This window comes from Anas platyrhynchos, chromosome 12 (genome assembly GCF_047663525.1).
Source record: "Anas platyrhynchos isolate ZD024472 breed Pekin duck chromosome 12, IASCAAS_PekinDuck_T2T, whole genome shotgun sequence".
In the NCBI taxonomy this organism is placed as follows: Eukaryota; Metazoa; Chordata; class Aves; order Anseriformes; family Anatidae; genus Anas; species Anas platyrhynchos.
This window is the reverse complement of record NC_092598.1, coordinates 12,498,851-12,513,233: the sequence shown is the minus strand read 5'-3', so window position 1 is coordinate 12,513,233 and position 14,383 is coordinate 12,498,851. Positions and strand designations below refer to the sequence as shown.

The 14,383-nt window shown below is 56.3% G+C and overlaps 2 protein-coding genes across 13 annotated transcripts in view; both read left to right on the top strand.

The window, feature by feature from the left end:
- SLC38A7 (solute carrier family 38 member 7) lies at positions 1 to 6,311 on the top strand. Of its 2 annotated transcripts, none has more exons than XM_027466012.3 (11): positions 1 to 333; positions 727 to 1,164; positions 1,290 to 1,488; positions 1,567 to 1,711; positions 1,922 to 2,020; positions 2,465 to 2,522; positions 2,882 to 2,964; positions 3,111 to 3,258; positions 3,333 to 3,532; positions 3,927 to 3,981; positions 4,062 to 6,311. In XM_027466012.3, exons 2-11 carry the CDS (start codon positions 898 to 900, stop codon positions 4,272 to 4,274), a joined length of 1,467 nt encoding a protein of 488 aa, XP_027321813.2. In that variant the 5' UTR covers positions 1 to 333; positions 727 to 897; the 3' UTR covers positions 4,275 to 6,311. The 2 variants fall into 2 exon arrangements, with proteins under 2 accessions (XP_027321813.2, XP_027321814.2); XM_027466013.3 differs by having other exon boundaries at positions 2 to 333; positions 2,850 to 2,964.
- A 736-nt stretch (positions 6,312 to 7,047) lies between these two features.
- Positions 7,048 to 14,383, top strand: part of CNOT1 (CCR4-NOT transcription complex subunit 1) — a 58,396-nt gene continuing 51,060 nt past the window's right edge. For all 11 annotated transcript variants that reach the window (XM_072044010.1, XM_005025668.6, XM_027466698.3 and 8 more), the window contains exons 1-2: positions 7,048 to 7,204; positions 12,438 to 12,712. In XM_072044010.1, coding sequence (XP_071900111.1) covers positions 12,611 to 12,712 — 102 coding nt within the window. In that variant the 5' untranslated portion in view covers positions 7,048 to 7,204; positions 12,438 to 12,610. The remainder of the gene's footprint in view (positions 7,205 to 12,437; positions 12,713 to 14,383) is intronic.

The following is a 14,383-nucleotide window of genomic DNA, read 5'->3' as shown; positions in this document are numbered from 1 at the left end:
CAGCCTACAAACCCCGGCAGGCTGCGCGCTGAGCGGGGGCTGCGGGGCTGCGACACCGGCACCGGGGCTGGGCTGAGCCGGGCCGGGAGGGGCCGGGTCCCGGTAGCCCCCGTAGCCCCGTGGCCGGGCGGTGCTGAAGGATGCGAGGCTGCCCCTTGCCGCAGGGGGTGCCCAAAGCTCGCTGAGGCCCCCCGGGCTCGGACTTTAACCCTGCGAGCGGGGAGCCGTGGCCACGGGGCTCCTGGCCGCAGGAACGGGAAGCCCGTGGGGAGGCCCCGGGACCGCCGGCTGGGCTCCGGGCACCGGCCCCGGTCCGGATTTTACAGAGCAGAGGTGAGTTCAACGCCCGCGCCCTCTGTCCCTAAGCAGCCCTGCTGAAATTTGGGTGCCCGGGTGCTGGGACCCCGAGCCGGGACGTGGGGAGCTCGTTTGCTCTCTGTCCTGCTCGGTTATCAGCCCACGCTGTCCCTCGTTATTGTAGGCTGTAGGTCAGAGGGTTTTGGGGTGGCCCCAGGTCCTGCCGGCCACGTTTTTGATCCATGTGCCACCAGAGGACGTGGATCTCCTTCCCTGCCATCTGTCCCACGTCCCTGCTGGCTGCAGCCTTTTAAATCCATCAGGAGGGCAGATCCGGGGGTGCCCACCCCACCCCTCCACGCCACCGAGGTGTGTCTCGGTTTCCCAACAATCCTCACAAGATTCCTGTCCCTCCCTGTCCCCTTCCAGGAGCGGCGAAACGCCCGGATCCTGCTCTGCCGTGTGCCGTCCCCGTGCCCGATGGATCCAGCGCTGGCTGGGGACGCTCCTCACGCTGCTCGGCTGAGCCCGGTGGGAGGACACTAGTGGGACACGAGTGGGACACGAAAGGGACACAAGAGGGACAAATCCTGCCCGAAGATGGCTCAGGCCACCGGGAGCATCAACAGCGACTACAGGGACTGGGAGTGGAGCGCCGACGCCGGGGAACGGGCCAGGCTCCTGCAGAGCCCCAGCGTGGAGACGGTGCCCAAGAGCGGCGAGAGCCAAGGCAGCGGCCTGGGGGCCACATCCGCGCTGGGCGCCGTCTTCATCGTGGTGAACGCCGCCCTCGGGGCCGGGCTGCTCAACTTCCCCGCCGCCTTCAACACGGCCGGCGGCGTGGCCGCGGGCATCGCGCTGCAGATGGTGAGAGGCGGGAGGGGACGGCCCCATGCGCGGCCCTGGAGGGTCCCCGTGGGACACGGAGCACCCTGGGGACCTCAGCGTGTCGCTGCCTCACTGTGTGCTCTGGCTCCTTCTTCCCACCGCAGTGCATGCTGATCTTCATCATCGGGGGGCTGGTCATCCTGGCGTACTGCTCACAGGCCAGCAACGAGCGGACGTACCAAGAGGTGGTGTGGGCGGTGTGCGGGAAGGTGCCGGGCGTGCTGTGCGAGGTGGCCATTGCCGTCTACACCTTCGGCACCTGCATCGCTTTCCTCATCATCATCGGAGACCAGGAGGACAAGAGTAAGTGCCCCAAAAAGCGAGCGGCCGAACTCCCTTCCTGCGGGAGGGGCGGGAGGCACAACCCCGGTGTCCCCGCAGTCATCGCCGCGCTGGTGACGGAGCCCGAGGAAGCGGGGAGCAGCCGCTGGTACACCGACCGCAAGTTCACCATCAGCATCACCGCCTTCCTCCTCATCCTGCCCCTCTCCATCCCCAAAGAGATCGGCTTCCAGAAGTACGCCAGGTGGGTGAGGGGACGCTCCACCGAGCGCCTGGGTGCAACTTCACAGCTGGAAACACCGCGGCCGCTCCTTTAACGTTCATCTCTCTCCCCAATCCAAAATTTAAACCAAAATTTGAAAGGATGGGGCTGGAGGTGCTGGGAGGAGACCCTGGGATGTCCTCAGGGCTGGGAGGCGGGGCGCTGATGGGCTTTCTGTGTCCCCTCTTGCAGCTCTCTGAGCGTCATCGGCACGTGGTACGTCACGGCCGTCATCATCATCAAGTACATCTGGCCCGACAAGGAGCTTGTGCCCGTGGAGATCCCCACCAGGTGCGTGCAGGAGATGTGACGCTGATAGCACCGCAGGGCCGGGCAGGGACTCGGGTGCAAAAGCTGGGGACAGATCCTCCCCAGGTCCCTTCCCAGGTCCCTTTTTGCTGCCAAAAGCTTCCAGGTGGCTGCGTCTCCACACGTTTTGTGGGAGCAGGCGGTGAAGGAGCGGAGAAAAGCCTGTTGGAGGCGTCCTGTCCTGGTCCCCATCTCCTTCCACATCACTGCGGCCTGGGCTGAACCCTTGTCAGACATCAGAGCATCCCCATCTGCCTCCACTGCAAACATCTTGCAGGCTGTTGGGGAGGGGGTGGAATCCCAAAAGCTGGGACCGAGGAGACCGCAGGGGACAGAAGGACAGGGATGGAGAGAGGGGCTGCTGAGGGGGCAGACGAGCAGAGGAACAATCCCCCTGCTCTGACCGGTGCCTCTCTCCCTCCCCAGCCCCTCCAGCTGGATGGCCGTGTTCAACGCCATGCCCACCATCTGCTTCGGCTTCCAGGTAAGACCACGAGGCGGGCGCTCCCCCTCCTGATCTGGTCTGGGGATATTTCCTTGGACATTCAGCCAAAACCTGTATCCCTGGTGTGATCCAGCCTGGCAGAACAGTTTTTAGTTGGGCAAAGAGCTGCTTTGTGAGCAGGGTGGGGGAGAGATGGGCCCGTTTAATCCCGTTGCCCCCGCTGCCTTCTCCGGTGACAAATCTGGGGGATCGCAGCGCTGGCAGAGCTTTGCCGGGGCTGCGTGTGGTGCGTGGGGTCCTGTGCAGCTCCCGCTGCCCCAGCTCAGCCCAGCGCGTGTCCCCGCGCTCTCTTGGTGTCTCCGGCAGTGCCACGTGAGCAGCGTGCCCGTCTTTAACAGCATGAAGCAGCCGGAGGTGAAGACCTGGGGGGCGGTGGTGACAGCAGCCATGGTGATCGCTCTCTTTGTCTATACAGGCACGGGTAAGTGAGGGGAACCCCGGGGTGGCTTCTGTGGCTGTGGCGAGCTCCTGGAGGACACAGATCCTCTGGGCAGCAGAGGTACAGGGAGGGGATTAAACCACGGGACTCCTTCCCTGTCCCCCGCTGACTGCGCCCTTCTCTGGCAGGCGTCTGCGGCTTCCTGACGTTTGGGGCCAGCGTGGAGCAGGACGTGTTGCTCTCCTACCCTTCCAACGACATCCCCGTCGCCCTCGCCCGGGCCTTCATCATCCTGTGCGTGCTGACCTCCTACCCCATCCTGCATTTCTGCGGCCGGTGAGTGGAGGGCGGCGGTGGAGGGGCAGGAGGAGCCCTGCTGGAAGCCTCCTTCCCCGGCTCCGTGCCCGCAGGGCTGTTCTGGAGGGCCTCTGGCTGCGCTACACCGGGGTGACGGTGGAGGAGGATGTGGTTCGGGAGCGGAGGAGGCGCCTGCTGCAGACCGTCAGTTGGTTCCTGCTGACGCTTCTCCTGGCTCTCTTCATCCCCGACATCGGCAAAGTCATCTCCGTCATCGGGGGCTTGGCCGCCTGCTTCATCTTCGTCTTCCCAGGTACCGCGTCCTGGGGTGCCCCACGGGGACGTCTCTTGGCCTCGTATCTGAAGAGGGAGGGGACAGGATGGGGACACGGGAGCAAGGGGGCTTTTAGAGGAGCAGGACCACTGGTTTAACTGGTCTCTGCTCCGTAACTGGGAGTGTAGGAGAGGCAGTGGGCTAGGTGAGGGCTGGGAGGGGAAATTCGTATCCCGTCAGCCAGCAACGTGCTCTGCCCCTCTCCCGTGGCACATCTCCTACGGGCTGGAAGATGCCGAGGAGAAATAGGAGAGGATTTGTCCCTCCTGCCCTCAGCAGGGCAGCCCTTACTTCATTGGCAGCTCAGCTCCCTGGCTTGCAGAGCGCCTGTTCAGTCCCCAGCTGGGTTTAATTTGCTGCTTCTCCCTCTCAGGGCTCTGCCTGATTCAAGCCAAACTCTCCGAGATCCAAGAAACCAGGGCGCTCAGGTAACGCGCTTCCCTCTCCCCCTGCGGATTTGGTAGAGGAGGTCCCACCTACAACGCTCTCTGTCCTTGTGCCTCCACAGCTGGTGGGCCCAGGTCAGCTACGGGGTGTTCATGGTCACCCTGGGAGCCTTCATCTTCGGCCAGACCACCGCCAATGCCATCTTTGTGGATCTCACAGCCTGACGCCTCCTCCGGGCTGCCCGCCACGGGGAAGCACGTTTCCTGCTCCAGGACCAAGGGGGAGCGGGGAGGAAACGTTTGGGTACATTGGGAGCAGCCACGAGGAACGCTGAAATCCGGGGCTTTGCTGAAAGAGCCCTGCAGGGCCTCGTATCTCGCTGTCTGCACGCACCAGGCAGTCAGGCTCGCCGCCTCGGCCCTGACTCTCTGGTGAAGCCAGAGCATCACTACCAGGAGACCTGCGACCCTGCGGAGGGGAGCGCTGTGATCGTGGAGATCCCCGCTCGCTCCATGCCAACATCCAGGTCAAATCCTTCCTGCCCCTCCGGGGTGGATATCACTACAGGATGGCGTTTGGGGTTTGCACAGGAAAGCAGCCTCCGTGTCAAGGGAACTCCTCTCCAGTCCTTGTTGTCACTACAGTGTTGGAGGGAGACAGCATCTTGCATAAAGGGAACGTGCCATAATTTGCCAGCGTTCGGTTCGGTTTGAGTTTTGCTTTCCCGTGGCTCATCTCGCCGGTCTTCTGTCCTAGCTCAGTGCTGCCAGGGCTTCCTCTTCCATTTTCCTCCGCCTGGGTTGCACTTTCTGTTCGAAAGTGGGACCAACCAGCATGCTGAGCCTGGTTTGAACGTGCTGCTGGAGGAGGATCGGGAGGACCCTGGGTAGCGCCACGCCACTACAATGTTTACACTGCCAGCCCAGCCTCCGTGCAGGGGCTTGGCACTCACTAGAGAAGGTGCTGCGACTGCAGGGCCTGCTGGAGACACTACGCCAGGGCCGGGCTCATCTCTGACTTTCAAATCCTCTTCTTCCCAGGTGGCTGTCCAAGGAATGGGGCAGGTGTAGGTGTTAAGGGATGCTTCGGGGATAAAGCAGTCGGCGTTAATCCATTTTACGTTGTTCCCTCAGTCCGGCTGAGTCCCTGTATCCGGCTGGTGTTGCTCTGGGTGCTTCCTCCTTAGTCCTTTCTGGAAAGTTTCACTTCTGCTCCTTGATGGTTTCTCTGGGTTCAGTTCCTCCAGCTGCAGATTGGGCTGGGGGTGGTGAAATCCCAGCAGTCAGCTGCTCTTGATCAGACTTCCAAGATCGAGATCTTTGCCTTTTACATCCCTGGGGGAGGGAGGGATTGATGTGTAAATATCCTTGTGCGTCGTCCAGGTGTCCTAAGGTGAATCGTGAGACGTTGAGGTTGCCCTGGCTGCGCTCCTTGCCCTCTGCGACCAGCCGGCGGTGGGGGAGAGGACAGCGCGTGCACCCGTCCTCGTGGCAGCGCGTGACCTCTCCCTCCCAGTGCCTGCGGTGTGGAAATGTGCTGACAAGAGGTGGCTTCAGCCCGCCGCGCTGCAGGGAAGGGCTCTTCGCCCCCAATGCATGTTTCTTCCCAGATCCCGCTCTGTAATTCGAGTATTCCCCACCACTCTTTGAGATAAGAGGGGGAAATCCAGATGGAGAATGAGAAAGAACCCCCCAATAAATTGTTTCGAGGGACTGTGTGAAGTATCGTGTCCCTCCAGCTCCTCCGAGGTAGCTCCAAGCCTCGGCTTTGACATGACCAGACTCCAGCAGCCCCCCCGTTTGTGTCATCCGTGTGTTTGCCTGGGAACAGAGAAGTGTTTTGGTGTGCGGAGCTCTCTAGAGCTGGAGGGAGGACACAGGATGTGTGTGTGTGCAAACACGATTTGCTTTTCCAGGATGAGAACAAGAGGTGAAAGGAGCCTCGGGGCTGGGGTTAATGGGTGTCTCGTCTAAATACAGCCCATCTGTGCTCCACAGGGGAGTGTGAACACTACAGGCACAGGCTGCCTCATGTGCTTCTCCTGACTCCTGCCTAAGAGCAGGAGCTCGAAGAACTTTTTGGTGTTTTTTAAAAAAAAAAGTAGACAAAAGCATCCTTGATGTCTGTGTTGGGTTTGCATTAACAGCAGGAGGGCTCTGAGCAGGAAGCGGAGCCCAGCTGCAGGACTGGGGTGCTCACTGGGGCCTTTGGTGGGTACAAACCATGCTCAGCATCCGCTTGGGCTGGAGCTGGGCTGTGGGACACGTGTGGTGTCTCCGTGGGAGTGCAGGTAACCAGATTCCTGGCCTTTGTACGCCTTTAATACCTGTAAACACGGCTGACCGGGATCAATAAACGTGCGGTTGTGCTGCGTGTGGCTCCCTGTGCTCTCTGGGGGGCTGCTCCTGGCCCAGGACGCCTCAGGGGGGCGGGCGGAGGCCTCAAACCCCTTACAGGGCCGGGCCCACACCCCGCAGCACCCCTCAGGCCCATCCCCACAGCCCCCAACAGCCCGGGGCCGGGCAGCCACAGCTCGTGGGGCTTAGCAGGGCCGCCTCAGGGGCAGCCCGGAGCCGTGAGGCGACCAACGGCCGCTAACGGCCGCTAACGGTCGCCAACGGCCGGCTCCGGCGCCGCCTCAGGGCGGGCACAAAATGGCGGCGGGCGCTGAACCACTGCAGGGGGCGGGGGGGGGGGAGGAGGGGAAAGCCGCGCGCGGGCCGTACCACTGCGAGGTGCGGGGGAGGGGGGGGTGCCGCTCCCCCCTCCTCCTGCCTCCTCGCGCCCTTTGGCGCTCCCCGCCGCTTCCTCTTCCTGCCCCGCGCTGATTGGCTCTCCCCGACGGCCCTCTCCTCGGCTGCCGGCGCTGATTGGCCAGCGCAGCGTATGCTCCGCCAGCCGGCCCCTCCGATTGGCCCAACCCTCGCGGCCAATCAGAGCTCGGCGCCCTCTCCGCGCGGCCAGCGGGGGCGGGCTCGCGTCCCGCCTTGAGGCCGCGCCGCGCCGATTGGCCGAACCGCGCGGCGAGCCGCGCTCCGATTGGACCAACCCCTGCCGGGTGGGCGGGGACACCCCTTTTCGCCCCTCCCCTCACCACCCCTCCACCCCCCCCTCCCTCCCCCTGGCGTGCCGCGAGGGGACGGGGGAGGGGAAAGGCCGCGACGTGAGCGCGCGACCCCGGCCGCCATTTTGTCGCGGAGCGGCGGAGCCCAGCGCGCACAGGCCGCGGCCCCGCGCCCCGCTCCGGCCACAGGCGGCCCCCAGGTGAGGCCCTGGAGGCTGTGAGGGGAGGCTCCGGGATGCACCGGAGGGGGTTGGAGCCGGGCCCGGGGGAAGGGTGCGGGGTTGGGAGGCCGGGGCCCGGTTTGGCCCCGCGCTGCTGAGGCGCCGCTGAGGCGCTGCTGAGGCGCTGAGGGGATGAGGCCTCCCCGGGCAGGGCCGCGCTGTGGGAGCTGAGGCGCGGAGGCTCCCCGGGGGCACGGCTCTGAGGGTTTCTGCCTCGCCTCGGCTCCCGGCCCGCTGGGGGAGCCGTGAGGGAACCGTGAGGGAGCCGTGAGGGCCCGGCCGTGCTCTCGGAGGATCCCCGCTGCTTGTTGCCGCCTGGGAGGGCAGGGAATTTGCAGCACCCCGCCGCAGCCCCCTCAGGAGGACCCTAAAGGGGAGTTTCGGCGCCGTGCTGCGCTTGCAGGCGGGCTGTGCGGTACAGGGGACGGCTGTGGGAGAATTGGGGATGGCAGCGCTGTGGGACATCAACAGTTGGCCGTCCCGGCAGCCGCTGTGGCAGGTAGCTCTGTTGTGGTCGTTGCTACCTGTGTTCTGTTGTACCGAGCAGCCCTAACCCCCAACAGGCTGTGAACAACTTGCTCGGACCATCTTCGAGCTGTGTTTACAGCAAAATTGAGATAATAAAAAAAAAAAAAACAGAACCAGACACTTCATTTCTTGATAGGACATGAGCTGAGGGGGTGTCTGCTCGTGAATCCGACTTCTGAGGAGGAAGCATGGCATCTGCCCTCAGTGGAACTTGTCCCCCCCTCCCTTTTTTTTTTTTTTTAAACAGGTAAAAAAACAGGCGTGACTCCTGGCAAGTCATTCTTAGTGCACATAGCTGAAGTGTTTCCTGTTTCTACGGTAACTACATTGGCATGGAGTTAAATTATAGGTGGGATAGGTCCAGGTGAGGTGACTCTTCCAAACAGGAAGCAAACGTAGCTGGTAGGACGTGGGCATGTTCCTTCTCAAGTCTTATTTTCTTGTTTTTTCTACCCTCATGCTTTTAAGCGTTCTGATAACTACTGACTCTCTTGATCTGGTTTCTTGAAGCCATGCTTGCTATCTCCCTGTCTTATTTTCAGGCAAATACCTAATTTTTCTTCTAGCATAGTGCTCCTAGATTTCAAACACTTTTTAAGTCGTGCTGAAGCAGCAGCTACTGGTGTGTTAAGCAGTGAGTACAGGGAAGGGAAGTTGTGCAAGCACACCTTAGGAAACGTGTATGGGGACATTGTGTGACCCTGTGAAGAGGCATCACAGCGTGATGTAGGGAATTCCTACCCCTGAGATTTGTGGCTGAGGACGTGGCTGTTCTAACCAGATCTGTCTTATGTTCTGTGGATGCTGTAGTTCTGCTTTGCCTCTTTGAAGTAGCCTTTAACTGTTCTAAAAGTCTTCTTGGATGGCAAAGCAGCACAAAGCTTTTCAGAGCGGGTCCTTGCCTCCAGTGGAAGCTTTATCTTGCGGTGTTGGACTGAAGGGGAAGTAGGAAGTCAGAGTTGCTTCGATGTTTGTAAACAGTCCTGGTTGAGATGTGAAACGCCTGGAGTTGCCATGTCATGATGCTTGCCTGGTGTCTTTGAGGTAGGTTCCAGACCTGAAGCTTAGCTGGCCTTAACGTAGTGGCACAAACGTACGTGCTGAGCTCAAGCACTCTGTGGAAACTGAAAGTAACGTGTCTGAGCAGTATCGGTGGCTTCCAGTTGACTGGAATTGTGTGCAGCTTTCCCGTAAATGGAGTATTTGGGTGGTTCTCCTGTGTAAACACCTACGTTCAAGCCAGGCAAATTATTCCGTAGCTTATTTCTCTCTTTGCTTGACTTACGCTGTAAGGTTTTTCCCTGTAGATTTCAAAATGAGATCCAGGAGTCTATTAACTGCGGCACAATTCAAAACCCTCATCCCCCTTGGAGCACTTCTCACGTGAGGCTTCGGAGAGGTATGCTGCTCTCCTGTGTGCTCTCTCCTGTGTGCTCTCTTGGCGTGTGGATGTGAGGAAGCGGGTAGGAGCCTGTGTTCTGAAGGACAACTTCAGCAGTGGCACTTTTAGTGTGTGCTACGTGCTGTTTTCTGAACAGGAGCTCAGAACCTAGCCAGTGACTGTGTTGCTGTTTCTGTCACTTGTGCTGTTTTATCCTCCCCGTGCAGTACACGTGGCTTAAAGTCTTTAGAGCTCTTAAACCTTAGGGAGTGTAGTTATTTAGCTCGGAAAATATTATATTAAAAAAAATCCAAAGTTTGGCTTCAAGTTTGAAGTTACTTTCTTTGTAAGGTTTTTTCTGAATGCGTGGAGGACTTGAGATTTGTTCCCCTCATCCTCAGCAGCGAGGTGTAGTTGCTGCCAGAGATCTGCTTTGGGTTATTTGGGAGTGTTTTGGCTGGAAGTGTTTTAGTCAAACCTGGCTGTTGGTTACTTGTTGGTCTTCTCCCTTTTGTGCTTTGGGATTCTTGCCTTGAATTGTATCGTATTTATCACGTAGTAACCTTACAGAGCTCTGTGGTGTTGAAGAGGATCAGCTGAAGCTTTTCCCTGCCAACCCTTGCGTGGATGGCCCATCGATTTCCTTAGAAAGTCTTCGTGCTTACAGGTTTCAGCAAGTATTTTCTACCTCTTAAAAATCTGCTGTGTTGTGCAACATACAATGGTGATGCTTTGATGTGTGGATAAGAGCTCCCAGGTCCTGCGTCTGATACCTTATTCCATTAATGTGTGATAGGAGCTGCCGATTTTGTCAGAAAACTTAAATTTTTGGTCAAGCCTTTTTGGCCGAGGCTCGGATTTTCTGAACCTGTACAGACAGCAGGCGTGCCCCGTGCACGGAGAGCTCCTTGAATTCCTGAGGCCAGGGTAGGGAGATTGATTCCCACCAAGAATATATGCATCTAAAAATAAAGCCTGCTTTGCATAGCATTCATAGCTTCCTCAGTCCCTGCTGCAGAAATTGACGTTTAGCCTGGCGTTGGGCAGCCAGGGGAGCTACCTGTGTGCGCTGCTGCTTTCCTGGCAGCTCTGCCTTACCCTGAGTAAATAAGACGCTGCTGTGCTCCGTCCTCGAGCTGCAGGGTCCCCTCTGCCTCCTGGAGAAGGAAAAACCTGGATTTGACTCGATCGTGGGCTCTGGCACTGCCAGATTTCATGATTGGGAAGAGGGAATGGTGGTTGTGCCTCCGTGGGATCGCAGCACGCAGGGCTGGTGCTCTCTGCTTTTCCTTTTCCTGGGTTTGCTGCCCAGCTCCAGGGCTTAAACGCTTGATTTGGGGTGGGGTAGGTGTGATGCTGTGCTGGTTGCTTCAGTCCGAGGAACAATACCCAGAGAAATGTTTGGTTTTATTCCTCGTGGCCGGAGAGGCACGCTCGGAAACTTCAGGGAGTGTTGTCAGAGGGACAGGGTTGGAGCTCTGGCGTGGGTCCTGCTCTTGAGCCCGCACCAGGCTGTTGCTGGGCTCCCCGTGCTGGCTGCTTGTGGTGCTTGGTGGGCTTTGCAGCTGGAAGCACTGCGCCTTTGGTGCTGTTTGGTTTTGAACAAATACTTTCAGAAGCTTGAGGTTTGTCTGGTGCATTAAACCTTGCTAGTGGAATCTACTTGGACAGCATACATCTGCAGTGTCTAGTGGTACTTTTAAAAGTTAGTTTAGTCCATGGATGCTTTCTAAAACTAACTTAACACTTAAAAAAACTAATCAGGTACCGTGCCACGGTGAAACCTGGTAACTTGTGTGCTCACTCCACTTCCTACAAAACTTTTAGGGTTAAAAACCTGTAGGTAAAGGTAGTGAGGGAGCCTGCCAGCTGTACCCAAATAAAAACGGCAGGTTTTCTTGCTGCAGTTTTAAGCATGTTATGAAATCCTTTCATAACACTACTAGCTTGTCTTGGAAATCTTAAAGAAGGTGCTCAATGTTAGTTTGAGAAGTTTTGTCGTAAGACCTAGGGGTTTTTGCATAGGTGGGATCTTCTGTAGCTTCGCAGAATACACGGAGTTTCTGTGGCATCACAGAAGTTGGCGAATTTTTTTCCTTTAAAAAACTGGATGACCCTGCGTCTCACTCAGGCTCACTGCCCTGCCCCAGCAGCAGCAGGGCCGTGGGGCTGACACCTCCCCTGCGTGACCCAGCAGAGCAGGGACACTGAAGCCGTGTGCTGGGCGTTCATCCGTGCAACCAGAGCACAAAGAGAGTTTTTATTCTGAAACAGGCATCTTCAGGCTCCTGGCAAGAAGCCTGGTGACCTTTGTGTCCTGATTGAGCGGAGCTTCACAACAGCGGCTCTCCAGCGTGCTTCCAGCCCTGACAAATTGCAGAGCCGCTTCCCAGGGCGCCTTCCAGCTTCCTGGGAGCCTCCTCCGACTGTTGGCTGTGCGGGACTCGCTTTGGGATGCGATTTTTATCGCGTTGGCAATCTGTAATTTAACAGACGAGATGTCAAGTGCCAAGTTCTGTGTTCGCAGAGTAATTTATTAAGCTGGCAGGCTGTGCTGTTCTCGCTCGCTGGAAAGCTGTTTCCGCGGAAGCCAAATGTTAGGGTTAGTTTATTGCAGCTCTCGGCGTGTGTTGCTCATTCACGATCCCTTGTTTTGGTGCGGGCGCCTGAGTGCGATGCTACTTGGAGAGCAGCGAGGGAAAATACCGCAGAAATGGCTGAAAAGCGGCGTTTTCCCATAAAATTGCGATGGTTGCCTTGGCTGATGGTGACCCCCAATTGTTGCTGGGTGGGATCTCATTTATTATGCGTCTCGTTTTCTCCTTCCTCGCCGTGCTGAGAGGGTGGGCATTCCTCTGGCTGAAACAAATAAATGTGGCCGGGGAGTGAGAAAACAGCCGAGCTGGTGTTGTGGAAACTTAATGACATTTCTTTTTCCTTGTGGACATAGTTACGTTGAATGGTTTACGTAAGTTAAGCCATCAAAAATGTCTGTGTTCTCAACATCTTTGGTGAACCGGAGTTTTCCTGTTCCGCAGTTCAGCTTATGAGCAGAAAAGGCCCTTAGGCATAACACTGAGTTTGTGTTTTGTTTCCACCGCGTGGTGTTCTGCCGGAAATCAAAACATGCAGAGAAACCGTGAGCTTTTTAATATTAATGTCAATTTTTTAAAGGTTTTTTAATCGGGAAATGAAAGAAAAACTTGATCGGGTAACGATCTGCAACATGGTAACAGCAGTGCCTGGAGTAAAGCTGTAAAGTTGCCCCAGGACTCCAAGCTAATGCAGGTTTTTGTCTTTCAGGTGCCATGTTTCAGAACAGAGGAAGACAATTGAGGAAGAAGAGCTGAAGAAAGTAACACAACCAGATACAGGCTAATTGGGGGAAAAACAATTAACCTGTCTCTGAGGTGACTAAAGGGGAATAATGGTGATTTTGCGCCGGGCTCGGCCGCCTGCTTCCGCCCCAACCAGCAATGAATCTTGACTCGCTCTCGCTGGCCTTGTCTCAAATCAGCTACCTGGTGGACAATTTAACCAAGAAAAACTACCGAGCCAGCCAGCAGGAAATACAGCATGTAAGTAGCTAGTGGTGCTGCGGAAGAAATTTTGGGAAGAAACGATGGGAGTGTCGGATGGAGTTTCTCTCTCCTCGTGCACGTTTCTGTTCCCGCAACGCCAAGAACCGCAGCTCGCTTCTCCGAGGTGTTCCTGTTGGTTTCGCTTGCCGAGTGTTGGAATACAGCAGCAGGATATTATCCTGAGACCGGGATAATTCAGTGGTTGCATATTAGAATTAGCTCCTGCTCTCGGAGTATGCTGTGCAAAGCTTCCCTGAACTCCTTCAGGCTAAAGTTTTCAACTTCTGGATGCTCCTGAAGAACACAATTGGGTGGGAGAGGGTTGGAACCACACACATTTGCTGTTCACAGTTGTTGCACTGAAAAAATTGTTCATCTGATTACCTTTGGTTGCTTTGCATGGAAGTTTTTCTGTTACTTACCTGCTTCAAAGGAGTGTGGCACACTGGTGGAACCAAGGGAACTGTGTTGGCCCTGGTTTTTCAGAAGGCAGGCAGGGTAGCTGCGTATTGAAACCAAGAAAGATCCAAAATCTGAGCAAGAATTGTGGTTCAGCTGACCCTCTTAAAAATAGCTCTGACTTGCAGGATGGGCTGAAAACCCTTATCGGGGCAGAGTACTCAGGAGGAAGTGAATGCTACCGAGCCAGTTTTAGAAACGGGTTTAGTTCAGTTCCCAGCAGGCAGCTGGGCTGCATCAACTTTTTTTTTCTTACCCCGCTGCAGTCCGATAGCAATTAGAATGAAATTTGGGGGCCAAAGGGTCTACGCAGAGTCAGTTTCTGTAACAACAGACTTGTTTAAAAGCAAGTCCACCCCAGGCCTCTTGCTGTGCTGAGAGACTGCGAGCTAGTCAGCAGGAAGGCTGCATTGGGTATAGTTGATTATAACATGGATCTAGGATTTCAAAACTAAATTCCTAAAACCTCCTTGATCCCCGGTGTTTTTTTAACTTGCTGGTATTGCTTTACTTCTGTGGTTCCTGGTGCAATTTCGCCTTAGATAGTTGGAGGTTCCATGTACATGCTTCAACTGCCTTTGTCTCGCAGCGCGCTGCTTGGTGTAAATTTTTGGCATAACTCAGTTTTACAAAGTTCGTGTCTAAGCACACAGACTGGAAAGGCATGCTTGGAGCTGTTCCTTTCCCAAGTGATTAGTGAAAAGGGCCTCTGATCTCCAGCTCCTGGCTTTATTCCAGCTTGCTCTTCTGACCAAAATGACACGTTTGAATCCATCACTAGTGACTGTAACTGTGGCAAAGCTCGAGCAGCTGATTTTTGCTTTAACATGCTTCCAGTAATCATTTAACATATGTGATGCTTTAAGACTTTAAAAAAAAAATGAACATATATTTAAGAAAAGAATCTCGTATGTATTTGTCAGAGGGATGAATTCTAAAGAGCAGCTTCCTCTGAAATGGGTTTTGTGGTTTCCTTTTTCCTGAATTAGTGGTAAGGAGAGCCCGAGTGGAGAGCTGGGAAGGGCTTTGCGGATGTTCATCTAGGAAAGCAAAGCCGTCTGCGTTCAGATGAGCAGAGCTGAAAAGCAGAGTTATTTCTGGGCTAAGCCCGTGTTTGCCTAAACAAAATCCAACTTGTCCCTGTATGTTAAATCTGAATACGGGTGGTTTGAGCTTTATCCTGCATCACGGAGCAGCTGGGTGGGCAGG